Source organism: Pelobates fuscus, chromosome 13, assembly GCF_036172605.1.
Source record: "Pelobates fuscus isolate aPelFus1 chromosome 13, aPelFus1.pri, whole genome shotgun sequence".
Classification (NCBI taxonomy): domain Eukaryota; kingdom Metazoa; phylum Chordata; class Amphibia; order Anura; family Pelobatidae; genus Pelobates; species Pelobates fuscus.
In genome coordinates, this window is record NC_086329.1 from 54,525,838 (window position 1) to 54,553,761 (window position 27,924).

The following is a 27,924-nucleotide window of genomic DNA, read 5'->3' on the forward strand; positions in this document are numbered from 1 at the left end:
GTGAATTTCCTTTCAGTAATGTAAAATGTTGCGGTTTGAAAGATGGCATTTACCTTTGGTATCAGGATGTATCCAGGAAGTTGCACAGTTTATCTTTAATGGGCAGCCATCAAAAACTTTGGAAAAGCATGCTCCCATCTAAAAAGGAATAATACACAGACTGAAAGAAGTAATGCCAAAACAAACAAACAAAAAAAAAACAACGCAGGACTATGCAGGATACTGCTGGAACAACTTCAGCTGGGAGTAACTCTCAAAGATACAATAGTGGACTACGGAAAATTCACCAAATTCGCTATAATCACAGCTAGGCTATTTTAGCATACATTTTGCAATAGTTTTCAATTCATTAGAATGTAGTGTTTAGTGGAAAAAAAGCAATCAAACTAACAGTAGCACCCTGTAATCCAGGTTATAAACTAAAGGGAGAAATGTCAGGAATTAAAAGTGAATTTAAAATGTAAAGCCAAAGTAGCCAAAACGTCATCTATTCTTCCACTTCTGATTCTTTGGTCTAAAATGTGAAGTTCCCTTCCATATTACTTTCCAAGAATGAGTACTGCTAAGTGCATCTAAATTCACATGCATGACTTGCTGCCTACGTGCACACCATAAACCCCTGCCTGGCACCAGGAATTGGCTTGTAGATCTCATGTCCTGAATTCTATAGACCTCACAGATCTGCCCCAGCATACTCACACTACAATGGGAAAAGGCATTCTAGAGCCAATCCACCAACTATGATTGCAGTTCCTAATTTCAGGAAATAATTTGTGGATATGCACATTGAAATATATTAAGCCAGTTGAGCCAATTAATTGAGACAGGACTGGCAATATTTAATTTCTTGAAATAGACTCTAAACTTACTGAAAAATTGCATGGTCTACACCAGAGGTGCCTACATGGTATATCCCACAGATGTTGGGAGAACTACAACTCTCATTATGTTTTAAAACTACTGCTTCCATGGTGATTTGTCATTCTAAAGCATTCTAAAAAGGTACGCAAAGCATCCTGTTGGGCACTAACTTATAGTAAAGCACACGCCGTCACTATATTTTGATGTTTTAGACTTAAAAGTTACTAGTGTGATCATAACTGTAAAAAAATAAGTGTGTTGTCATCTATGATGCTCAGCCAACCCATCCTCTTTAGAAAAGCCAAGATTTGACCATTTCACACGATGTCACCCTCCTGTTACCCTGACTTGCTTTTGGAGCACGTTGTCCTTATAGAAATAGAATACTCACCAGAACCTTTGGTGTGGGTGGTAATCCATTTATTGTTGGTTTCTAGGGGGTGAAAAAATACACAATCTTATGTTCATTTATTTTAATAAAAACATTTACACAGATCAAGGGAGACAAACTGTCAGACTGTAACCCCCAACATCCCCATCCAGAAAGAGGTTAGCAGTTCTTTTATTTTAAGGCCATTGTGGACAGACCACTGAAGCGTGATGATTTTACAGTTTCATGTATAATATAAACCTTACACTGGGTATACTTAAATGTATACGTTGAACCAACAAGTTTGAGATGTTTTAAATGTAACTTTGGTAAGATATTTTTACTTCTCCCATGCTAAACAAATAACTAGGTTAAGGTTCATTACAATTGATCAAAAGTTGGCCACCACTAGAAGGAAAAAATAAAAAATAAAAAACAGTTTGTAGAAAGGAGTTTATTCCTTAAAATCTGAATTGCAGATGCAAACTAATCCAACTGGCAAAGAGTAGCCTAAAAAAGCTGATCTGGAATAATACAATTCTCCAAATTGACTGCAGTCACAGCTAAGCTAATGTTTCGTGAATGAGGTCATTCAGATCTTAATTTGTTACCTTCTACATGCTGGTGCATACACCACTAATGTGTTAATTGTCACAAATTCACAGTGAATCAAATTGGGAAATTCACTTCGGTATAAAAAGTCAGCAATTCACAGTGAGTTATTTGCCACATTTAAATATAAAGCATGGGTTTATTATTATTTGTATACATCTCCTAAATAAAAGGTTCTATTGAAGAAGATGCAGACAAACTGTATAGCTTTAAAGAGGTCTCGAAATTTTCACTTCCCTACAAGTCATTGGCAACTGGAAATTCAACCTTGGCAGGTGTGCCATGGACCCAACACTGGCTTTAAGGAATTGGAAAGAAACAGTTTATTGTAACAATGGCCGAGATCTGTTGCCAGTGGGAATGGGGTTAAAACAGAGGGATAAGAAAGAAAAAAGCTTTTTCAGTAGGTGAGTAAGCTCTACACAGGGGTGGGTGATTGGCCATGGTTTGACACAGTGAATCATTTTCAGGTTAGTTTAGGACTTGACATTTTAAACTCCGGTTTTAAAGACATATGTCTTTTGCAGCTAAGTCACCACACATTACCTTGATGCTGAGTGCAGCATTACAAAGTAGCTGGCAGGCAGACTCGAAAAAAAGGAATGTTCACATTTCAATGTCAATTATACAAGTATTTCAACACAAAACCATTTCGGAAAAGCTCCAAATCCTCCTCCTTCCTGGTTTCCTGTTTTTTTTTTGATCCACTCAATAAAATGGAGAGAAGGTATTTGGTGTGTCCACCTTCTCACAATGGTTTTATGGCCCTGAAAAAAAATGGAACTTGTGATTCCCCACCTGGACCACAACATTATGCTTCCTTGGTCAGTCCCACTGGCTTATAATAGGGTTCACTGTAGGTACAGAACACTCTGCGCGGAGAGCTGGAACCCAGGAGTTCTGTACCCACTGTATCCCCATTTATTTATGCAATGTGATGTGATGAGCAAGAAAGCAGAATCCTTGAAGCACAGCCTCTCATCTACTCCCCCTCTATCAGCTGCATTACTACAGGTACAATAGGGAGGAAGGAAGAGGTCTGTGCGATGAGTATACATATATTCTGGTTAACCCCAATATCCTAGAAACAGTGAGGGAGACTGGAAATGAATGGGAAGATGCTTGACGCGTTTAGGCCTTGATGGCTGGCTGTGGATGGTGACATTTGTAGACAACTGACAGTGTGGTCACAACCATTTTAAAAATGGGGTGACTGGTACCTGGAATACTACAAGACACAGAATAAGTTTATACATACAGGAAAATCCTTCTTTTCCTTTTTCTGTGGAAGGTGGGGTTTGGGACTCTCCCCACTTGGGCTGAGACGCATGGGACTGTCCCCATTACCTGCAACAAAGATATTCATATTTTATAGCAGTTGGCTACAATATCACACAAAATGACCAAGAAGCAACATGGGAAGCAAAGGTGAGGGTAGATAGCAGGGGATAAAAGCATCCATTAATGTCCACCGGCCTATCTTTTTTTTTTTTTCTCTTTCTTTCTTTCTTACTTTCTTTAAGAAGCAGCATGAAAGGGAGACATCAGCAAAAAAGCAAGCACAATGTGGGCAATTTAGTGGGAATGCCAATGAAATAAGGAGATTGGATAAAAGACATGTACAATGAGGAACCAAGTCATTGGTGGCCGCATTGAAACTTGCCTGTAAGGTCCTGAATATGTATAAAAGCCACAGGAGTGTACTGCGAGCACACAGCGAGAAGCAGGGAGATGTATGGAGGCGCAATGCTACATATGAGATGGTTGGTGCCAGAATTAATATCAATTAATATTGATGAATTACAAATGTTTGAAGACATAGAATGAACACAGACTGGATTAAGTACTCGGGGCATTGTAAAGATATATTCACTATAACGGATAAAGCAAAATTTATTCACATTTAAACTGTGGTATATCACTATATATATCAGACACATACTTCATATACATCTTGAGTGATTAAATAAATGATTACAGATGCATAAGACAGTGGCTTCGTAGGGTTACTCTGAGCACCATAACCACTTCAGTGTGCTTGGAGTCTCTATGTTCAGGGTTTTAGTATGAAAAGCTGCACACACATAATTTATATTGAAAAACAAACAAGAAAACAGTGATAAATAGGCGTGTAGTGATTTAGAAGATGTCAAAAATCTGTAGCAGCTGTAAAACACTTTGTGAGCACTCAAACCAGCCCACAAACAATATACAATTATAACAAATGCACTGAAAATTGTTTAGGTGATAATCCCTTCACAAGAAGTGTGACTTACCCCTCACATACAATATGTATTTGGATGAACATAAAACAGAAAAATACAAAAATATATATAGTGTGATATTGTAGATAAGATAAGGAGAGTGTGGGGGCGGGGCCTGCCCGCCATGCAGACCAGCCGCAAGAAACAACTGCTCCTGCAATCGAGCGCAATTTTACCAAGTAAAAGCCAAACTGGTGCCCTCCTAACGACCAGAGAACGCAGTCCGATACATGAAGGGGCACTGGACCTGGGGAGAGGCTTGCACTCCGTGTTTTAGTCCCCCAGATTGACTCAAGTCGTCCGCACAGGATGAGGCCTACTTAGGCGGTGAGCGGGGTAGACGGCCGCTGCCCCGCTATCCCGCCCGACTGAATCACACCAGACCCCCTCGAGGTCATGGAGCAGGCCCCGTCTCCCCCCCTGGGGCCGGTGGGGGTTATCCCGGCCCAAGCAACAGTGGTGAGCCTAGAGCAAAGAAATGCTACCACACTGTGGATGAGATCCTGAGCAGCGTGCAAAATGGCGGCAAACGTATTCAATACACATGGCGTCGGAAAAAAGCGTGTACCTCACCCGTACGAATTGCCAGCAATATGCCCTCCACCGCAATCAGCCTGCAGAGACCAACCTTCAATGGCACACTAGCAATGGCGGACGCCACGTGTGACAGTGATCCACAACACGAGTGCTGGCCAGAGCTCTCTCGAGACAGGACAGCATTTTTTAAACATTCTGGCAGAAGCTACATCTCGGATACCGCACCCCCCCCCCCCACAGGACCTACTAACACGCTCACCTGGGAAATCTACCCATCGTCCCCGGGCTCAACCTGTGGCTACCGACTCACCGAAAATGCACCTCAGACAGACAGAAGAGGTTGCACAGTTTTCCTGACTTCACACCCACAACTACAGGACCGACAAACCCACGCTGCCTTATGGGACACTATCTTACCTGTCGCAGGTATTGGCTGACTTTGGCCTAAACATGGCCTTGCTTGTCTAAATTAGATGCTTGATTTTCTAGTATGCTAGAATAAATGTATGTTTATTACTTCCTGGCAGAGAACACAGTGAGCTATTTCCTACTGAGCATTGTGGTCATCATTCACCTATGGGGTCATGTGGGGTGGGATACTGGCTGGTCAGCAGCCCATGTAAACGTATTTACTATTCTTCTGAGTAACTCAGCGATATTCCAGCTTCTGTGTGTATAACTGTCCAACAAACATTAGACCTGACGTGTTTAGTACTAAATGCAAATGTTTTCCAGCGTATGACCTTTTTTCTTTTAGTTATCTGCATCGCTTAGGTTTAACACAGATATAATCGCCTGTTTAATAGATTACTAACGTATACATAAAATTGCCTAGTTTAGCATGTTCAACAAAAACAATCTAAAACATGCCTAAATAACGTGATTTAAGCCTGTTCATAAATATAAAAATAGTGCATTGTACTACCATACCCTAATGCTTTCCATGTTATCACTCTTTGTTTTGAAATATGCATGCGGATTGCCTTTGGGGTACCACGTGCCTGAATGTTACCACCATATGCACTGCAAAAATAAAGAATTAAAAAAAAAAAAAAAGATAAGGAGAGTGTGTTATCCTAAATAAATGGAGATACACTCACATGGAGTGTAGAACCTTTTATTGGTATAGGCTCTAAACTCAGGGACTTGTGTGCCAATATTGTATTTTTTTCTGTTTTATGTTCATCCAAACACATATTGTATGTGAGAGGTAAGTCCCACTTTTCATATTCAACTGCTGCACTTGCATTTTTCTTGTGAAGGGATCACCTAAACAATTTTCAGTGCGTTTGTTATAATTAGATATTTTATATTGCTGCTGGAGCTGTAACTCCACCGCTGGGAGCATCATTGGTGCAGCATTAGCCATCTTGAAACTAGAGCTCCTGGATGACTAACAATTCTGTGCATATTCAATTCACAAAGAGTCATTCATTGGCTGAGAGCAATCAGTTGACTGACATTACCAAGCTTAGAACCCAAGATGATCTAAGAAGGAGGGCAAACTGTTTTTCTCCATTACTGGGAAGCAGCACCAGAGTACTCTAACATCATAACCACTACAGAGGCTGGTAAAGCTTCATGGGAACTGTAGTTTTACAGCAGCTGGGGAAGAGAGGGGGGGTGGGGAATCTTAATTTTGGCCACCCTTACTCTATGTCTAAGCATGCCATAACATATAATGGGACATCAGCCAATAGACACACACAGGGCCACCATCAGGGGTTAATTGCCCATAAGCCAGTAAGGCGCCTGATTGAGCAATGGGGGCCCACATGTGCTGACTGGGAACTCCTGCAGACTATGCCTTTTAACAGACTGCATTGACAACCCCCTGTTCATGCAGTGCAGGCAATTGGTTTGTAAGGGGTCCCAAGAGTCCTGATGACAGCCCTAAATAAATATTGTCAGCTGTTTAGTGGACAGAATATTGTTAAAACTTACCTACATGAATAATTCCAAAAGTCTATAACATGCATGTTATATGTAAGAACACATTCTTGGAGAAAAAAAAAAAAACAACAACAACTTTACTTTAATGAACTGCAGTGATATCTAAAAGTTAACACGCTTAATTCCAAGTGTTCTAAGAACTCAATGCCAGCAACAGGAGCTCATTTCATGTCTTCAAACTTTGCTTTTTAAGTAATGTCTGAAAATTTTCATTTTACCCCAAACATATGATGAATGTTTAATGAAAGTGTAAGTGACCAAGCAGATGTGGGGAGCTGAAATGAACACTGTGTAAATTTCCAGAGCAGGGCTACACACTTCCAAATTCTTAAGATACCATTACAATAATCTTTACCACGTGATCCTCTTTTTGATTATACATATATGAAAAAACTAAATGACTATGTGTATCATGTCCCCAGTCACTCTGCTGGGGGGGTTCAATGTAAATAAAGTATTCAATGTACGTTGCTAAGTATAAAAAAATAGCCATGTGACTTATGGCCATATCAGACATCAGCTCATTCAGCGGCTATACTTCCCGGGTCAGCTAAAGGAATATTCTGATATAATTATTGGACCACATTTTGCTAATTTCAATGACCTGCCTGTGATAATTCTGCGTTCGGTGTAATACAATTGCCTATCAGTCTGCATTTTTGTTTTTTTACGTGCCCCATTCTGATGTTATAAGAACAAAATCCTCTTTCAGGAGACCAGTAAAAGTCCGAATGGTAATTAGCTTCCAGGGTTTTAAGTTCTCCAAGTTTTACTCACAACTCACTTCTTGAATTACTGCCAAGAAATGAAATCTGTAAGTTTAGGCAAAATAAGTTTAAATAACTAAGTTTAAAAAAAATAAAAAATATGATCAGATAAGAACAAGAATTTTAAAAATGAGATAAATGTTCTAAGACCATATTTCACACCTGGGAAACCCAAGCCTGTTCTGGAAATCTAAACATTCCCTTTAATATTTTTTGAATTACATGTGAAAATAACGGATGTTTTAAGCCCCTGAAACTTGGTATTTCTAGTCCTCAAAACCAGAAAACTGACGGCCAGATGTTCCTTAACGTACAAAGGGAAACGCACAATCATAATGAATGCAACATTTCCATTTTGATCTCATTTTCTAGGAAAGCAAAAAGATATTTCCCATTGTCCCTTTTCAAACTTGTTAAAGAAAACAACCCTGACTTGCTACCTAACATATATTGCAAGATGGGGTATACCAGTCATTCCACAGAGCGGATTCCGGTGCCTGACCTACATGGCTGGATGAATCTGTCCCCTGACATATCATTCAAACAATGGTCCACGTAAGAGTTGGAGGAGTGTATTCCTGCTCATTCTGGAATAATACAGTTACAAGCTGTGTTCATTCGGGTACCGCTGACGAAATGCCGTGTAGCGCCTTCTTTATGCAGCAGCGGAGTGCACAGTCTCCCTGCTTTACCATTGTGCTATTTACCCAGGTCACAGTATCTACTGCTGATTAATCCTGGGCTGCTGATGCTGCCTGTGAGGATATTATGGGGAGGTGCGGTCTGAACACCACAACCAGGGCTGCTTTGCCTCCTCTGAACCTGCAGACCTCTGTTTTCCGGCTGATGTTTGATGGTGTTGGACCGTTCGTCATCTGCACCTTCCTCTGGGCAACTGAACATCCTCTGAGGCTAGAAGAGATAAGAAATGATAAATGCTATTACTCTATGTACCAGTCTAGATTTTACCTCCCAGAGTGCACTGTGACTAGACAAAAGAAAGGAATGCAGCACATTCTTAGACATTGCGTGAGGAACAGCTAATCTGGCTTCACCAAGGAACCCTTTCTACTTCCCCCAACCAGCACTGTAATTTAAGTATTATAAAGGATTTTCTTTTTCTTTTATCAAATCTCCACTGCCTCACCCCCCCTCCCCTCCAAAAAAATAATAATTATTTAACTAAGATGAGAATTGCCTAAAGGAGCAACCTTGATTAATTATTATTATTAATTATTATTTATTAATTATAAATATTATTTATAGAAGCCTGAGAAATGCGTGGTTAAATTACGGATACATGATAAGTATGCTGGGCATTGCTGCCTTATAGTTTGTATCATCCATATGCAGCTTGAGAGAAATCATGCAGGACAGATAATCAATGATTATTTGTACAGCACTACGGAATTTGCTGGTGCTATATAAATAATAATAATAATTAAAACAATTTCTTCTTTAGCATATGGATACTACATACTATGGGCCAGTAATGTTTAGGATATCACCAAGCATGATAAACTTTTATAAATTGAGAACACAGGGTAGATCTGTCAAACCCTTGGGTCAATCTATTATCACTAGTAGTAAATTAAAGGAAACCGCAGTCACTAGGCTGCCAAGGAGCATTGGATCCGGGGAAGGCCAAACCCCATGTTAAGTGTGTGAAATAAAGTAGTGGTTCAGGCACTAAGGGTGATAGCCAAAAAAGCAGCTTTACTGGCGCAAACACACAGCAACGTTTTGACCCAACCAGGTCTTTGTCAAGCTTAACAGAGACCCGGTTGGGTGGAAACATTGCTCTGTGTTTGCTCCAATAAAGTTGTTTTTTTTGGCTATCACCTTGAGTGCCTGAACCACTACTTTATTTCACAATCTATTATCACAGACACTTTTTGTGAAAACGGAGATTTGCAGAACAGTTTAGTGCATGGGGTAGGCAACCTTTGGAACACTAGATGTTGTGGACTACATCGCCCATGGTGCTTTGCCAGCATTATGGCTGTAAGAGCATTATGGGAGATGTACTGCCGAAGGTGGTCAATTGCACATCATGATTTTATTTTTGTAACTGCACTCTTATAGGCAAGTGGAGATCGGTCAAGCTGACTTCCAAGATGCAAGAAGGCAGGAAAGAAAGCTTTACCACTAGAGGAAGAACTACTGCCACCTAGTGTACTGCCAAGAAGTGTGGCCTATTAAAAAGTATTTATATGATTGGAAGACACAAGGCTGGCATACCTTGGGAGGTAATGGTGGTGGGACAACACGTTTCATTGTAGTCCTAAAAACAAAAAGCAAAATATTTTAGCAATTTTAAACATTTAATAGGAACGTGGCAACCAAATGGCTTGATACTACAGGCGAAAATCTCATTCATTATATATAAACCGTATGATATTTTATTATGAGTATTTATATAGCGCCAACGCATTCCACAGCACTTTACAACTAGAAAGGGAATGTTTAGAGGTGCAGAAGACCCTGCTCAAACAAGCTGACAATATATGTGGATTTGAAGCAGGCAGACATGCATTGTTAGATGCTCCAGTGATTGTCTGTTCTTTGCGTAATGTCATTGATGTCAATCACACAGCCCTGATGGTTTACTGCATACATTTCATTTTAATTGAATATTAATTGGTCCAAACTACATTCACTGAAAAAATTCTAACAGCCATTAGCTCACAGTGGCCAGTCACATATATTGTATTGCAAATATGTAGATTCCTGAAATGTTGCATCTATTTTAATAGGGCAGGTCTAACTATATTTAGAAAGCTCTAAAAATTAAAGAGGTTTTACTTACTCTGAGTTTGCACTGTTGGTGAATGCGTTCCAATGTGATGAATATTCAATCTCTCTACCCTGGGAAAGTAAGATATTGCTTTAATTTTGAAGAACAGAAAAAAAAAATAAAAAATAAAAAAATTATATATATATATATATATATATATACATACACACACACACACACACACACACACAATGTTTGGCATGTCTGGCACTCATCCTAAACACAAAACAAATAGAAATAGTGCAGAAGACATATCCAATTCAATTAATGAGCGTACTCACAGGATTCCACAAATGAAATTAGTGTATTAAATTGTAGCAAAAAGACCAACGTTTCGACCTTTCAGTCTTTATAAAGATATTATATAAATTTAGTTATATTATTGATTTTAACTGGGGGGGGGGGGGGGGGGGGAAGGGGGACACAACACTCTTTTTCTTAAAAATGCTCTTGAACATGGAGAGAGTAAATGAAGCCTATCCATTTTTACCCATAGCAGAATTTCAAAGCAATCTGGTTTTCTGTGCCGGCAATCCAGGCATTTTTTTTTTTTTTTAGTCTAGGAGTCGTGCAGGAACAGAAGCAGCTGTTGATGGTTATATACACTGCTTTGTAAAGTTGTTATACTGCTCTATATACCTATAGTGATCGCCCTTTTTTGGGGAGAGGTGTGCATAGTACGCGCCGTATGAAGGCAATGCCGTCCATTCCAGATCCTGAGGACTACATCTCTCATTATGCTGAAAAGCTGGATAGCTACCAAAGCATCATTGTAATTGTAGACTGTTTCATAAAAAGTAAATCCCATTTATAGTGCGTTACTACAGCAGTAAAAAAAAGCACAGACTGCATGGAACAAAAGGAGTGATTTCTCGAAAATACAAGCATTATCCTATTGAAAGCTGCAAGGCCAGAGACGTGCGGAGTATATCAGGTTTCTACGAATGTTGCTTCCATTTGAACATGCTGGTTACTTCAGATTTGGGAGATTGTGAAAACTCTGGATTACTTACTTCATTAGCTTCTGTCTCCTTCCTTAGGGGAGGCTCAAATTGCAACTTATCAACTAGAAAAAACAAAATATCATTAGAGTAAGTGGAAAACGTTAAGGTGAGTATTAAACATTTTTAGGGTTGCAACGATTATTTTCGTAAATGATTGATTGGCCGATAAGGGAGTTATTAATAAAAAAATAAAAAAAAGTCAGACTAAAACTTTACATTAACACAACTGTTTGTCTAATTTTTAAGCAGCAGAACAAATTTTTATAATTAAGCAAAATAAATCCACTGTTCGAAAAGAGGTAGAACTAAAAAGAGCTAGACTATAACGGTTTAAGACATTCTGTATATTTTTAATAAAGTCCTCTGAAACCTCGAGAATCTTCACTGTGGTTGTGCCATCCCCAGTAAGTTGGCACTTCACTTGTTACCCTCTGAGCCAGGATCTTAAGGTTCTGGAAAAGGTGAGCGTAATACTTATTTCACGCTTTAAAGTTTTCAAGTATATATACTACATATTGATTGTTTTTCTTTCTATATTCCCTCTGTAGGAAACGTTGTAAAGAAGGAGTGATGTGATGCTGCCTTAAGAGCATAAAAGTTCATCTTACGGAGCCTATTTTATAGGCTCCGTTAAATGTGAGTGTTTTGGTCTTATTTTAAAATTTATTGTGGTTTTTAGACCAGCTGCACTATCCTTGTTCTTTTATCTTTTATGTATTTGACGTACACTATACTGCGAATTTGTGGGGTAAGTTAAGCCCCTCCTTTTAGTGGAGCGCTGTAGAAGTATATCCTTTACCATAATGTTGTTTGAGTCTGCTGTGGGAAATAGGGAATCCTACACGTATTGTAAAGCTGCTTTTTCACTTAGGCACTTCACTGTGTTACACACTGCCTTAGGTAGACTTTTGTGTGACAATGATGACATATGCTTACATAAACTCATTTTCTCCTAGTCTGTTTATGGCTAACCTCTTGGTACACAGTGAAAACAATAATATGCCAGCTAGTATGCTGTGGCACTCTTATTGTGTTTTGGTATTTTGATTGTGCAGTAATGCATTGCTTGTGTGTGCAAATGCAACAATAGCCACCTTTGATCACAAACCTTTTTATAAAAGAGAATATATTCGAACTAAAAGGTTTCCCAGCTTTTTTTTAGCCTAATTCACAGAATGCAATATGCTTTTTTTAAATAAATGCAAACAAATGTATAACTGAAGTTCTTTTGCACGAATGTAGATGGCGTGCAACGTCAAGCCTGTTGCTTGGCACCCAATGCAATAACTTAAGATACGAGTTGTGTCAGAATACTTACAGTTAAGTTCAGACACTGTCCTCTCTGCTCTAACAGACTTGTTCGTAGACCGGATGGTATGTCGAACGACAGACAGAGGCTGTGAAAATGTCCCAAGATTATTATAGCGTTACAAAAGAACAATAATGAAACATGGCCAAATATAATGTATGAAGAAAACCAAAAAGTTGACCAGGAAGTGGGTCAAGTATAATGGTTTGTACAATATAGAAGATAGTTTTAAAGGAGCAATGTAGGCACTATAACCTTTCCAACAGACTTAAGTGGTTATGGTGCCTGGAGTCTACACGTGCCAGGCTCAGCACCAATGTTAAACTGTTTACTGCTCTTACCAGAGATGGTTATATTATTGCAAAGACAAAGTTGTTTTCCATCGTGCGCCATACCAATTCATACCAGAGACTCAGATAGTGATAGGCTGAAAGTGCTCACCTGAGTTTCTCAATTTATCACGCTACCACTGGTAACATAATTGGCTGTGGGGGACAGAGCAGACTCTTTAACATTAACAGATTAATGTTAACCTGTTGAACTGTTTATGGTGCATACAGTGCCCGCTTAAATTACAACAATCCTATTAAACAATAAATACATTTTAGAAAAAAAGGGGGGGAAAAAAGAGAGTACATAATTCATAAAAATACATACAGATTGTATCAAAATAAAGGCCGATTTTTAAATAAAGACCAAACTTCCTTTACCCTTAGATGGCTAAGCACCTTGGGAAATATAGTTCACAAATATCCAACATTATACACCACTATAGTACAACTTAAATGTTGAGATAGTAATAATCCAAGAAAATAGTGTAGTTTATGCAAATTTGTACATCTCATTTTTATTCCAAAGCATATATTGAAGGGACATTGGCAGCGCAGTAACCTTTACAGCTCCATTCAAGAAAAAAACATGAACGGAGCCATCAACAAGCAGCAGATATTAACCACATCTTTCTAAAAGAAACCACTTCTTTCTTCCCCATTAATTGCTGCTGGTTATGTGACTGTTTTTCAAGCATTCCAGGCACTTAAAACTCTTCCAATAGAAGACTTCTAATGGAACACAGCAGCACGCATGACAACGACTCTGTCACGCAATGTGACTTTTGTCAAGTTACTTGCTGGCATGGACAGATCTCACAGATGCAAATCCTAAGCAGGTGAGCATTTTACATTTTAATAAGTATTTTGTTAACATTACAATACATTAACTAAATTAATTACAGGAGAAACAGGGGTCATCAGGCTGTGTGACCCTTAATATGTTTTGGAACAATGACCTTCCTGAACAAAAAGAAGATAATTCTGCCAGAGGAATATGCCATTGGTCAGTGAGCTGTAGCAGGGGCTTCTGGCTCTGAATTAGCTGTAATGGAGGTTGTGAGACCCCAACTGTTTTAAAACTTTCTACAATGGTAGCGATTTTGGTTCTTGTGCCAACGCATATGTTTCTTCAAGTGTTCCTTTACGGGTACTAGGCATAGGTAAAACATTGGAACTAACCTCAAGGTCATCGTCATCAGGCTCACCATAATGTTGGTGGTTGTCAGGATTATTGACTTTATCCAGCAGTTCCTGAGCAAGTGCTCTTGATAGACCCACTTGTGCAACATAGGCATGCTGTAAAATAAAATGGATTTAGTCAATTATCATCCTGAATTTCTACACTAGCAAATATAATTATTATACTTGTACATCTATGAACCCCTGCTAACAGTGATGTCTTCTTATAATTGCATAAGCGCAATTTTTGTGAACATTTCCCTGGTGTCCTCAGATGCAGGGCACCAGGGAGTGAAACGGTAGGACATAAACCCAAACCCAGAATGGTCCTGTGGAACCTGAGATAGTTGGAGGTATGTTGAAGTGAGCAGATATGGCATCCCAAACAGTGCTTATTCAGCACCAAAGCAATCTGGCTATAAAAAAATGAATGCATTGCATCTTACCGTCAGCAAACGCTCTGCAGTAGGCCTTTTCTTTGGATTCTTTGTTAACGCGACTTTTACAAAGTTATGAAATACTGGTGTCCTGCGGAAAAAAAAAAATATTTAAAAAAATAGTAAAGTTTTTCTTTTGGGTCTCAAAAGCAGAGTTAGAAATATAAACACAGGTACATGGTAAAGTAAACAGGATCTCCCAAGTTGGTATAAAGTCTTTAAGGACCAGACAAGATTGCATAGTTTAACATTAGATTCTTAAAATATCAAGTCCTATACTATTAGCCAGGCATTTAAATTACTTGCCACTGCAATCCGGGAGGGTCCATGGCACATTTATTAAGAGAGGAATTTTACTTGCTAGGGTCAAAGTTTCATAGTGGTAAATGTAAATGTTAAAATAATTGCCAAAGTTTTTTTTTCTGCTGTACTGACAAACACATAGGGTTCGGTTCCATGTTAATACATTTAGGAAAGTTGAGATCTGCAACTTATATTTTAAAATCACAGCAACAGAAAACCAGGAAATATACATGGAGAAAAGGACTGCAAATCCAACGGGATTTTATTAAACAGTGAAATGTGGATTGTCAATCCAGTTGCAAATTGCAAGAATGGGAACATTTATAAACGAGGAAAAATAGGTTTTTATTCCAGCTTGGCTTATATGGCCTACAATTTGCAACTGGATTGCCTGCTCATACAAATTCACTATTCATCGAAGAAAGGGACACTAAGCACCATCTTAAAGAAGTGGTGCATAAAGCATCTCCCTGTTCTCAGAAAATGTAAACCACTGCTGTTTTAGGGAAACGGCACAGTCCATACATGTCTGAAAATCTCTGGCAGACTGATAACTACTAGAATTATCCGTCATGAAGCCCTGTGAAAAATCGAGGTCTTCATGTTTGGCTTCATCAGGCTCAGCACGATGATAGCCAATGCTCTAAATGCTTTTGTGAGATCTATTTGATTGTTGATAAGCAAAAGTGCAGGCTCTGACATTAATTGAATTACAAGTTATATTGATATACAGTTAGCATTTATTAAACCCGTATACAATTATCATTCATCGCAGGGTGGAAGTGTACCACAATGAGGCTACAACTGCAATCTGAGCAAAGTAAGCACAAACTCACCATTTCAGCTTTTCCTTGAGTTTTGGAGGCTGAAAACTGCTCTTTGACATTAAGAACAAAGCTCTGAAAAAGATTGGAGAGGCAAATAATAAAGAAATGTAAGAATAACTGGGGGGAGGGAGGACCGTTATACCTTGGACAATACATGCAAAATATACTGCACTAGAACTATGGGACATAGCCCCTTTTACCGACATTCTGTTTCTCGGAGGATGAAATATAGTATAGAGAAGCTTGGGTAGAGGGGCATGACATGGCAACAAGAGAGACAGGGAAACATGGGCATCACAGGCGAAAGAAGCCAAAGAAACCAACCTCATTGGATGCAAATCAAACATTGGTGGCTGCAGCTCGCCAAGCTCAATAGCTGTGATGCCGACTGCCCAGATATCACACAGCTGGTTGTATCCACCATTTTTTTCTACTGCAGCCACCTCTGGTGCCATCCTGGAAGAGAATACAAGATAAAAAATAGGATGTGAGGTCTCCATCTGCAGTGTTAAGGTTTCTTAACTATTTTACAGATCCGCCAACCCACAAGAAACAAACCCCAAACCCTGAAAACTCTTGAAACACCACTGTCAAAGAATATAAAATATATTGGATGAGTACCAGTATGGGGTACCAATGAAAGACTTCCTCTTGGCGATTGTAGCTGTTATTTTTGCCGCCACACCAAAATCAGCTGAAAGAAAAGACAGATAATTAAAGGATAAGTGACAGTCTGTGACAACTATAGAGGGGTTCAAACAGTACATTCAGAGACACGGACCAAGAAAGATTTGACTAGGTTATTAACTAATGTGAATTGTGGAAAAGTGATAATGGACGTTCAAGTTTTAGGCCCAAATAGACAAGCTGGAAAAAAATTACCGTATATACTCGTGTATAAGTCGATCTCATGTATAAGTCGAGGGCAGTTTTGTGACCAACAATTGTGAAATATGCTATGCCTCGTGGATAAGTCGAGGGTAAAACTTGGGGCTATGAAATTCTGTGATTTTTAGAATTATATACACACTCATACAAACACACTCTGCATTATACACACACACACTCATACAAACAATCTGCATTCTACACACACACTTATACAAACACACACACTCTGCATTATATACGCACACACTGTGTGTATATAATGCAGTGTGTGTGTGTGTTTGTATGAGTGTGTGTAGAATGCAGACTGTTTGTATGAGTGTGTGTGTGTATAATGCAGAGTGTGTGTTTGTATGAGTGTGTGTGTATATAATGCAGAGTGTGTGTTTGTATGAGTGTGTGTAGAATGCAGATTGTGTGTATGAGTGTGTGTGTATATAATGCAGAGTGTGTGTGTTTGTACGAGTGTGTGTGTATATAATGCAGTGTGTGTTTGTTTGTATGAGTGTGTGTAGAATGCAGATTGTTTGTATGAGTGTGTGTGTATATAATGCAGAGTGTGTGTGTTTGTACGAGTGTGTGTGTATATAATACAGTGTGTGTGTGTGTTTGTATGAGTGTGTATATAATGCAGAGTGTGTGTGTTTGTATAAGTGTGTGTGTAGAATGCAGATTGTTTGTATGAGTGTGTGTGTATATAATGCAGAGTGTGTGTGTTTGTATAAGTGTGTGTGTAGAATGCAGATTGTATGAGTGTGTGTGTATATAATGCAGAGTGTGTGTTTGTATGAGTGTGTGTAGAATGCAGATTGTTTGTATGAGTGTGTGTGTATATAATGCAGAGTGTGTGTTTGTATGAGTGTGTGTAGAATGCAGATTGTGTGTGTGTGTGTGTGTGAGAGAACTGGGTGGGAGGAGGGCATTTTTATTATACATTTTTTATTTTATTATATATATATTTTTTTTATATATATATTTTTTTTTTTTTATGTTTGATTTAATTTTCGTCCCCCCTCCCTGCTTGTTAGCTTGCCAGGGAGGGGGGCTCTCACTCCCTGGTGGTCCAGTGTATGGGCTGTGTAGGAGGGGGGGCTGGCAGAGAGCATTAACTTACCTTCCTGCAGCTCCTGTCAGCTCCCTTCTCCTCCGTGCAGCTCCTCTGTCAGCTCCCACTGTAAGTCTCGCGAGAGCCGCGGACCCCGCGGCTCTCGCGAGACTTACAGTGGGAGCTGACAGAGGAGCTGCACGGAGGAGAAGGGAGCTGACAGGAGCTGCAGGAAGGTAAGTTAATGCTCTCTGCCAGCCCCCCAACAGGACCGCCGGGCTTGTAATGAGCCCGGCGGTCCTTGTCTGTATTATGGCAATGTAAGTTGCCATAATACAGACATTAACTCGAGTATAAGTCGAGTGAGGGTTTTTCAGCACAAAAAATGTGCTGAAAAACTCGACTTATACTCGAGTATATACGGTAGGTGAACTATGAAGCTATGTTTCTAGCAAAGTTATTTAGGCCTTAACCCCTTCATGACTATTCATGCGGTCCACCACAGAGTTGGTTTTAATGCTGTTAGGGTGGCATGTAGCATTCTAACATTTTGGTACGAACGGGGTTAAATCCCTGCTCACATTAGAGAGTCCCAAGCATCACTTGATACCTGGGGCTCTCCTGTCTGCTGGGGCAATTTTTAGTGGCCAATGACTGGCAGATGAACTGAATGCAGTGCTCAAAGTGAGTGTGTTACGCAGACCTTTAAATGGGGGTTTAAATCATAATTGACTACAATACTAAGTGAGCAGCTCACACAGGGGAGTCCCAAGTAACAATAAATACCCAGGGCTCCCCTCTGTCAGCTGGTGCCATAATAAGTGGCCCTAGGCAGACCGAAGATCTATGTACAGCAGTCAAAATGAGCGCTGCATACTGCCCTTTAAATTCATTGAGAACACTGTGGCTGTGCAGACCAGGCTTAGTCATGGTATTTCTGGGCTGACAGATGCTCAAGAGAGACCCCCTGGTCTGGTCAGTCCCTGAAAGGTTCTCTCAACATGGCCCGATGACGATTGTGATTAGTGCTTGCCTTTGTCAGCTGTCACCACCGAACTCGTGTAATTGGCATGCCTGATTTTCAGCATTAGAGGGCTTTTATCTATAATGTTGGAAACAGCCAGTAGATGGCAGCAACATACCACTTTCTAATATTTAAACTAGGAAACCCAACTCATGATATCAGTATTGATATTACCAGAGGGTTTCTTTAGGGTTAAGGCTAGATTTAAGGTAAGGGTTAATATGGTTCTAGGGTTACCAAAAATGTATTTAGATTATTGACACAAAGCATTTTACAATCAGGACTGACACATGAATCCACTTTGAGCTCTTTTTATTTAGTAGCAATGGATGTATAAAAATTCTGAGCAAAAATGTGATTTAAAAAAACCCCAAAAAAACAGTCCCACCATTTTTAACAATTTATACACACTTAACCTTGTGTTGGGTATCATATAGAATATTACAAGAAAGCCCTTTCTGTTTTTAAAACAAATAAAAATATTTAATATGCAAAATAGAAATCCCTAAATTACAAGTGAACAAACTCAGAGCAAACTAGCTTTTGTTTTGGTTCAAAACATGGAGAGTTTCCTCCGTCCTTGAGAGGTTATGTATGCTATACTTTGCTGAATTCTTGACAATTCAGTTGTTAGTGAATAGCCAGTTTAATTTGCTTTAACCTGGATACACAGACAATCGACCAGACTAATCTCAATAACATTTTTAAAACGGGTCTGTATGTTTTGTGGCAAAAACATATGTATGTGAACAGGTAATTGACCCTAAGAGAAGCTTTATTGCAAGTTATGAATTGGGATTTTTTTTTTCCCATTTCTGTCTCATGATTGGTCACAGCTTTAAATAATTTTTTGCCTTCTTTGGAATCAACAGCACACAAAGGGATATTTGGAAAGACAACTTTATGAACTTGAGGTTTTGTTTTTTCTTTAACTTCATTTACTATGTAATACACAAGTCTAATAGGCAGTCCTGGAGAAATTTCTATGCACTCTGTAATCTCTTTACACTACGAGTTAGGGAGTTCCCCTAAACCAATACTTGGCACTTGATGCTACGGCACGTGAAATTCATTATGGGAATGGAATAATTTCAAGATCAAATAGTTATAGACGGTGCCTGCCAAGACTTTGTTGTAGTAGCGGATAGAAACACATTCCTTTCTATAGGTTCGAATACTAATTCACTTTTATTTCCTAACAAACAACGCTGTTACACCCCCCCCCCCCCCCCCATCAATTACCTAGCTTGACGTCTCCATTGTCTGTTAGCAGTATGTTCGCTCCCTGAAAGAGAAACACATTAAATCAGACACAATCACAATCTTACATATCAGAAATAGGTGAGTCTTTGTGCATGATGAATGGGAGTTTAATCACTTTTATTTCGGTCAATGCAGCCTTAGCCACACCTCCGTTGGCTGTGACTGACACAGCCAGAATAAAAATGGTTTCATCTTTATTCAGAAAATTATTTACTTCAAAAGTTTTCATCTACTGCTCTGAAAAGTGAACTTTAATCACAAACAGGAGGCTCCTGCATGGTTAAATCCTGCTCTGTTAGTAGCTTGCTAGACCATGCTGGAGCTTCCTGTTTGTGATTAAAGTCATGCAGAACTTACCTTTCCCCAATCGCTTCCTCTTCTCTCCCTCTCTCTGTTCTTTTTTTCCCAGTCTGATCTAATTTTCTTTAAAACATAAGACAAAGTATGGTCTACTTTGTCTTATGTTTTTTTCTTACGCTTGACCAGCTCTGACCTACTTCCTGTTGGTCAGAAAAATGTACCCACAATACTCAGCCTTTCCTCCATGACCTTGTGATGCCTGCTTTCACCATTTCCGAACATCCTGTCATTTAGACAGAACGCCGGCGAAACTACCAATTCATCCTAACAGAATAAGAACAATTTGTTCATTCATGTTTTCATGTTAGGACGACATTCGGTATTTTTAGTTCGGTTCGAAAATCCAATTTTCTAAAACCTTTTTTCAGCCTCCAAAAATGACAAATTAAAATCCATAAAGCCAGTCAAACTTATAAAATAAAATAATAATACAAAATCATCCATCTTCACCCAGGGAGGGCACCGCGCAGACTGAGCTCTGTAGGGCGGGGAAAGTATTTTAAAGCCTTCCCACACCCTGCAATTTGACTCAGAGTGCTCAGATTGGTTGGTTTAAGCCAACCAATTAGTTCTCTGGTAGGTAAATAATGAGCCTCACCTGATTGGTTACCGTCCTGTAAGGCTCACTATTTACCTATCAGAGAACTCTGCGGCCATTTTCTAGAAAGGGGTGTGGGGGGCTTTTTAAAATATTTTTTACAACAGTGAGCCAGAGGCTGCTCACTGTTTAGTAGACATGCCCCTACTTGCGGCATAGTGAGCAGGGGCATTCGGGAGTTTTAATCTCCCTTATGCAGTTCGCGCCGGTAACTCCCTCCTTGTAATAAACTAAACTAACAAACAAACGACATTCTGTGTTTGTTTGTCTGAAATTTCTATTCATACATTCGTCTTTGACGAATGAATGGACAAAATTATTGTCCGAATTTCAGACAATAGCGAATACCCAGGTGTTTAACTGAGCATGCGTGAGAATTTCATAGCGCTATCTAGTTTCGGCAGATGTGTGCCACCGGGCCTTCATTTGCCCACACAAAGATGGCGACACACAGGACCTAGGTATGGGCATGAAACCAAGATGAAAAAATAGGTAATATGGGGGGGATTAAGGGGGCAATTGGATGTAATGGAATCAGGGGGATGGGGGGAATGGATGCGGTCATGGCAGTGCCGCTTTAAGAAATTATAAATTAAATAGAATTTGCAATAAAGGAAGTGTAAACACTAGATGACTCTTTACAGGAAGTGTTAAGGAGACTGTAAAACACATGGTGTGACTAGGATGCATAAACAATGGGATTTAATTCGTAAATGGAAGAGAATTGAGCAGTGAGACTGCAGGGGCATAATATTTGCACCAAGACTGCTTCATGAAGCCAAAGTTGTTTTGGTCACTAAACTGTCTCTTTAATGTTTGCAGGCCATGTTGGGAACAATACAGATTAAAAACTGCATTACTTGGGAAATGGGAACACAGAAAGAATCTCACCTTAATATCTCTGTGCATCTTTCCCTTACTGTGCAAATAGGCAAGACCCTGAAATGCAAATAAATTATAAAAGAAGGTACACATATCAACATATTCATAACAGATATGATTGAAATCCCCAAATATGCTTGTTAGCTAGAATTTGCAATGGAAAAAGACAGATAGATAATATATCAGTCAAGCAAAAACAGTATACCCTGCACTCAGGTTCAACATATATGCTCCGGCCTTCCACCGGGGGGCGCTCTGTGTGTAGGATGGACACTGCTGAATCCACCAATGTAGTATCTAAGAAGAGAAACACAGGCAGCACTCCAGGATAAAGGAGGTAAATTTATTCGTGTGTTCACCACCTCACCAAAATAAGAGTGACGTTTCAGCACCTCAGAGACTCAATGCATGATTAAGGCTCTGAGGAGCCGAAACGTCGCACCTATTTTGGTGAGGTGGTGAACCCACAAATAAATTTACCTTCCATATACTGGAGTGCTGCCTGTGTTTCTCTTCTTAGATAATATATCAGATCAGTTTGGACTAATCGTTTGCATCTGCTTAAAAGCGATAACTCCCAAAAGCTCTCTGCCATCTATGCATTGAAGAGCAATTAATTAGTATCTGGAGAATAACCGGATGCTTATTGCGTAAATAGATTCATTTTAGCACTTCCTACGTCTGGGGTCTGTAGTTCACACGATTCTAAGTGCCTGGCTAAGCATCATGGGCAATGTAGTCCACAAACATTGTCACTGCCCAGATCACTCATTACTTTCTTAAAAATCACCGGGACTTTCTCCAATGGATCCCTGCAGCTTGTTATTGTGGTTTAAAAAAGAAACAGACACGGAAGGAGAAATGCCATTGTGCCACATTAAAGATCCCGATCCTCCCAAAATAGGCTGAAACTTTCACAAAGTATGCAAGGCGCACGGTTTTAACCACATTAAATATTTGTCTACATTTGTGCAGATACCCATACTTAAAAGGTCACTCTAGTCCCCTGAGCTGAGCAAGTGTTCTCTAAAGGGTTCTCTGAAACAGTTGATTTCAAGAGAAATTGGCTTGTTTATAAATCACCTTAAAACCTCCCAATTAGACACCAGGAAGGGCTTTGATCGCTTTCAACTATAGTTTCAGTGCTTTTATCTGATTGGACAGAAGTTATTAGTACTGATGACTTCACAGGAGGAGGATTGGAGCTACAATAAGGAGATTCTCGTGGAACTAGCATAAACGTTTAATTGATTTTAACACTTCTGAAATGAAGGGGGAGAGTAATCTTAAGAGTTTATAAACATTCTAAATTTTAGCGTGTTTCTTTAAATAATTTTCAATATAAATACTCATGATTATTAATAAATTCATTTTCGTCTTTGTGGTTATGGCCTACAAAAATCCATACATTTTGGCATATTGCAACCCCCAAGTAGATAGGTAGAACTAATTTCAAAAAGCCTTGTAGACTCCTTTCACATTGTGATAAAAAGTCTGATTCTCCAAGCATAAATGTTATTTTTCGTCTTAATGAAGTCACTGTCCATGAGAATCCATTACTTGTTGGTAAAGGTATACCCTCAAGGAGGAAAGACATTACCATGCCTTCCGAATACTTGTCCATAAGATGCATGAAGAGAAATGGATGTCCATAAGATGCATGAGGAGAAATCACTGACCACTTTCGGAAGTGACCATGTACATGCATTTAAAACTTGAGAAAAGCAAAAGGAGGCCGAAGGCTGCTCCTAAGGCTTTATTATTAATGGAGGACATGGTCTTCTGTAATGGAAATCAGCATGGAAAAGATGAATTATCCAAAAGGACCTCCATGAAGCAGAGCCAGCAACTCATTATGGAAGGAGGCGGTTGTTGATAAACAGTGGACTCCATTTGAAGAGCATTTGACCAAATACAAATGCCAGACTAGCGGTACCTGGAATAACCAGTGTGGAAAATACTATATACAGAGACTGTGAACTAAGAAGAGGAGCACATGAATGAAAATAAAGCCTTATAAGGAATAGATGTAAGTCTCTGAAATTTCTCTTGCAAGCCCAGGTCTTTATCCTTCCTGCACTCACAAGATAGAAGACCCAGTGACAGAAGTCACCCAAACTGAAGGCAATTGGAACTGATATATATATATATATACACACATAGATATAGATATAGAAAATGTGCACAATTAAGTGCATGCATGTTTTGATTATGTACAAATCTACTCAACCGTGATTCTTATTTTTTTCTTATTTAAGCAGTGGCGTGTCCCTTTAACAACGTGTGAGGAGAGGTCTAGAAATAATATTAAATGTAGAAATCCACACTGCTGTATTTAGCCCATTTGAGACATGTAAGCTGGCACAATATCGCTTTTCTTACAGTAAAATTGGCAATCCTATTGCCAGTAAAACATGAACGCTTCAACTTGCCCATTCACCAAGATGTAAGTAAGGGTCACATGTTCACATGACACTGCCAGCTGATTTCACAAGATCTCACAGTCATGATCCAAATAACCTAGCTGAGGCATAAAAGGATGGAGGATTTCTTACCTGCAAGGTTTCCCGGCACATATATGCTATTTGGTACTCTGATAGTGGCCCGGTAACTGAAAAGACAAATGTAAACATACTATGAGACATCTGCCTTATATATTATAACTAGGTAGCAAGCACTCCCCCTATAGAGCTGCAGTCCCAATGACAGGTTGCCAGCCTACAGCATACACAAAAGTGGTACTTCTACAAAAACCGAAAAGCTGACCGTCGGCAGATCTCTACTGCTATCTACATGTATCTCATATATAAACGATGCATGGAACATTCAGAAATAAATCTAAAAACACTTCCAGATCAGCGTATTTATACATATCAGGTTAACACTGCTGTTCCTCTGTATGGTAAGGGGAATCTTTTTCTCTTGCACTCTGGATTTCCTGATGACCTGTTTATCCAAGATACAGAGCGATAGAGAGAGACAAACAACAAACAAAGATAAACATCAATAGAAACAGACTGCTAGAGGGGAAGAGCGAAACGTACAATAAATAAATAAATAAAATCTATATGAGAAAAACAGCACTCTACCTTACTGATATTTGCTATGGTGTTTTCACATGCTAAATATGTACGATTAAATAGAAGATAGCTGAATTGTAAAGACCTACGAGTGCACCTGTTCCTTTATTTACATATGTGAAGTATTACATGTGTGATCAATGTTTCAAACCCACCTGAGCCTTTCTCAAGATAGATCGATAAATAGATCGATATCATCCAATATCCATCACATTCACCTAAATAAACACCAAAGTCATAACATGATAACATGATATATATATATATATATATATATATATCATGTTATGACTTTGGTGTTTATTCAGGTGAATGTGATGGATATTGGATGATATCGATCTATTTATAAGACCAGTTGACTTACACAAAAATAATGGGGATTAAGTTACAGTATATGATTATACATTGCATAATCCTGCCACTACACCATCCACACATACATACATACATACACACACACAGGGAGACGAAAAATAGACATATCAATAGTGCTAATGATATGATATGGGGGAAAAAAAATTATAGTAGAGAGACAATATGATATAGATATACTAGCAGGTAGCAAAGACAAACATGTTACCTTACGTTTCTATAATGGTTTACATTTAAATACAGGGTGGGATTTGACAGGTAAATAACTTATTTGTTAGTAGTTACATATTTTTGTTGCAGGTACATATTATAACAGTCTTGGGAGATTCATCAAGGGCAATTTCACTAAGGAATAAGTAAAAATTGTGGAATTTTATTTAGCAAAACGTCAGGTCCATCATTTTGGTGCAAAGAGCTTGCCGCCGCCGCCGCAGCCACTACAATGTAAGCGGTCCAACGTCCACCCAATCTTTTAGCTCCGGATTACTTCCTGTGGGATTAACTAAAGGAGTGGGGTGTATGTGAACAATCCGGGTCCACCTGAGCAGCTCAAGGAGAATATGTAGGCAGAAATTCTAGCGCTAGTGCCTCAAACATGAACTAATGTTATGAACAATGCAAATCGAAAGAGCCTAACTTTGCAAGGCCGCAAAAGGAGCTCATTTAAAAGAGGTCATCTTCGGTGTATATTTATGCAGCTTTGGTGCTGTAAGACACTGGGAAGAGAACACGAATGGCCACTTATTTATCTTCAATGCTCAAACAGCAGGAGTAGAGAGAGCTGTGGCTTTTTGAACCCTGCCTTATCCATATCCTGACTATCAATGGGTGGAGCCTGCAGACAGCACAGAACCCCAGGAGTTTATTGGCTCTGCACTGTTAATGTTCCCTCTATGACAGCTTGGACCAGGAGCCAGTAAATAGGGCAGGTAAAAACAAAAATGGCCGGCTGGAAGGGCTTCTCACTCGCCCTCCCCTGTAAGTGGTCCAGTAACAGAATCTGAAAGCGTGAGCTGCTTAATTGCAGCTGTAATAGCCATGGGGATGCGTATAACACAAAGATTTGAGCTGATGCACTTATAATATACCCAACACGAAGGCCTGGTTCCACTTGAGAAAAGAGGTGTAGAATTGCTCTGCAAACGGAAAGAAACCATACTGCAGCTACCACAATTAATTGGGCTGTGGGCAGCAATTTGTGGAGAGGTGGCCTGGTTCTCTCGCAATGGAAGAGAAGCGGTTTAGTTCAAGTTGTGAGTGCAAACTGCCTAATTATTAGCTGGAGGGTCTTGTCTTATACATAATGTACTTGTTTAGTTTTTCACTGCACTTCTAACCCACTCGCAGAGGTGATAGGATGGCAACTTGGATTCTATTTTACCAATGTCCACTTTGTGCAATTTCAAATGAAATCTGAACTTTCAATTTAGTTGTGTGAAACATACAAAGGGAGAACAAGGTAAGTGTCAACCCGTTCATAGACAGACCCCTTATAGATACATTTTGAAAAATCTACAGGAATTATTCAGTAAACCATGAATTTTTTGCAAAAATAGAAATCCTAATTTGCCAAATGAGGTAAGCAGGATAATGTTTTAGCAAACAACACAAATTACTGTTTAGTAAATAAATTGCAAATCTTAATTCCTTTTATAAAAACATTTACATTGGGGGGGGCGGGGCCTGACTGCCATGGAGGGAAGACGTGCCTGCTTGAGGCTCCCTCCTGATCTAAGCCACATCAACTAAATGGTCACTCCTGACCCACGAAAAACGTCTCAAAATGACCCCAAGCAACGCACTGACCCTTAGTCCATACGGTAAACCGGTAATGCGGCCCGGGAGTGGACGACAGATGGCTGGCTATACTCGTGGAGGCATGCGGCCGGGTGAGCACGAGATGGGAGCGGCGGCCGAGCTCCCAGCCTGGAGCGACCCGCGAGCCGATTGCTACAAATGGGTACCCCGTAGCCCCCCCCCCCGGACCGGTGGGGGTGATCCCGGTCCACCACTGGGAGTACTACCAGCTTTGGCAGAAACAAGCATGGAACAAACTAGAGGTCGGGGAGACCCACCCAAGATGGCGGCGACCACGCGGTTCACGAGCAAACATGAGGTACAACAAGCCCCTATGTCCAGCCTGGACCTAATATTTACAAACTTCTGGCTTAAGCTTGAGCACAGATTAAGGCAGGGGGCCTTGCTAACGCCCACCTCCAGACACCCGCCAAACCGCCCGCCGCCTGACCCGCAGCATAAAATGGCACCCCAGGGGAGGCCCAAACCAGCGAGAAAACATCTGAGAGACAAACAAACAGCTTACCCACACAGGGCGGCGAAACTGCGAAAACAACCAAGACGCAGTAGGGGCACACACCAGGCTCCCTCTACCGTACGAGCAACTCTACCCCAGACTACTGACTCACACAAGCGACATCCATCACGTCCACTGACCCCCCACATTGAACTGCGACAACATGGGCAACCGTGGCAGGGACCAGCGCAGCCCCAACGAGGCATCGGCTGAGGAACCTAAAGAGCACTGCATACCTGGGTCCATGACCGAAAGACTGTCCGCAGCAAGCTACTGATGCCTCATATGGTTCCTAATTGCAAATGCTATAGTTTTTATTGTCTTCCTGTGGTTTTTCATTTGATGTGTCCTTTTTACTTTTATGAACCTGCTACGACCAGTGATCTGAATCTAGCCACCTAGCATAGCAAACACTGCAGTGTTAAGCATTACCTGTATTTACTTGTTTACTGCATCTTCATGTTCACTCTGATGTTTAAGCTCTCATAAATTAGAGATTTAAAGCAAGGTTAACAGATATTGCTGCCTCTGAAAACAATAACCATT

At 39.8% G+C, this 27,924-nt stretch overlaps 1 protein-coding gene across 1 annotated transcript in view; it reads right to left on the reverse strand.

The window, feature by feature from the left end:
* The window catches only part of MAP4K5 (mitogen-activated protein kinase kinase kinase kinase 5), a 146,912-nt gene that overhangs the window by 18,789 nt on the left and 100,199 nt on the right, over nt 1-27,924 (reverse strand). The window contains exons 5-20 of the mRNA XM_063438987.1: nt 24,168-24,223; nt 21,622-21,669; nt 19,752-19,794; nt 16,174-16,246; nt 15,877-16,008; nt 15,562-15,624; nt 14,432-14,513; nt 13,986-14,102; nt 12,484-12,562; nt 11,175-11,227; nt 10,174-10,232; nt 9,606-9,648; nt 8,072-8,276; nt 3,102-3,190; nt 1,253-1,294; nt 54-138 (exon numbers count right to left, since the gene is read on the reverse strand). Of these exons, the coding sequence (XP_063295057.1) occupies nt 54-138; nt 1,253-1,294; nt 3,102-3,190; nt 8,072-8,276; nt 9,606-9,648; nt 10,174-10,232; nt 11,175-11,227; nt 12,484-12,562; nt 13,986-14,102; nt 14,432-14,513; nt 15,562-15,624; nt 15,877-16,008; nt 16,174-16,246; nt 19,752-19,794; nt 21,622-21,669; nt 24,168-24,223 (1,269 nt within the window). The remainder of the gene's footprint in view (nt 1-53; nt 139-1,252; nt 1,295-3,101; nt 3,191-8,071; nt 8,277-9,605; nt 9,649-10,173; nt 10,233-11,174; nt 11,228-12,483; nt 12,563-13,985; nt 14,103-14,431; nt 14,514-15,561; nt 15,625-15,876; nt 16,009-16,173; nt 16,247-19,751; nt 19,795-21,621; nt 21,670-24,167; nt 24,224-27,924) is intronic.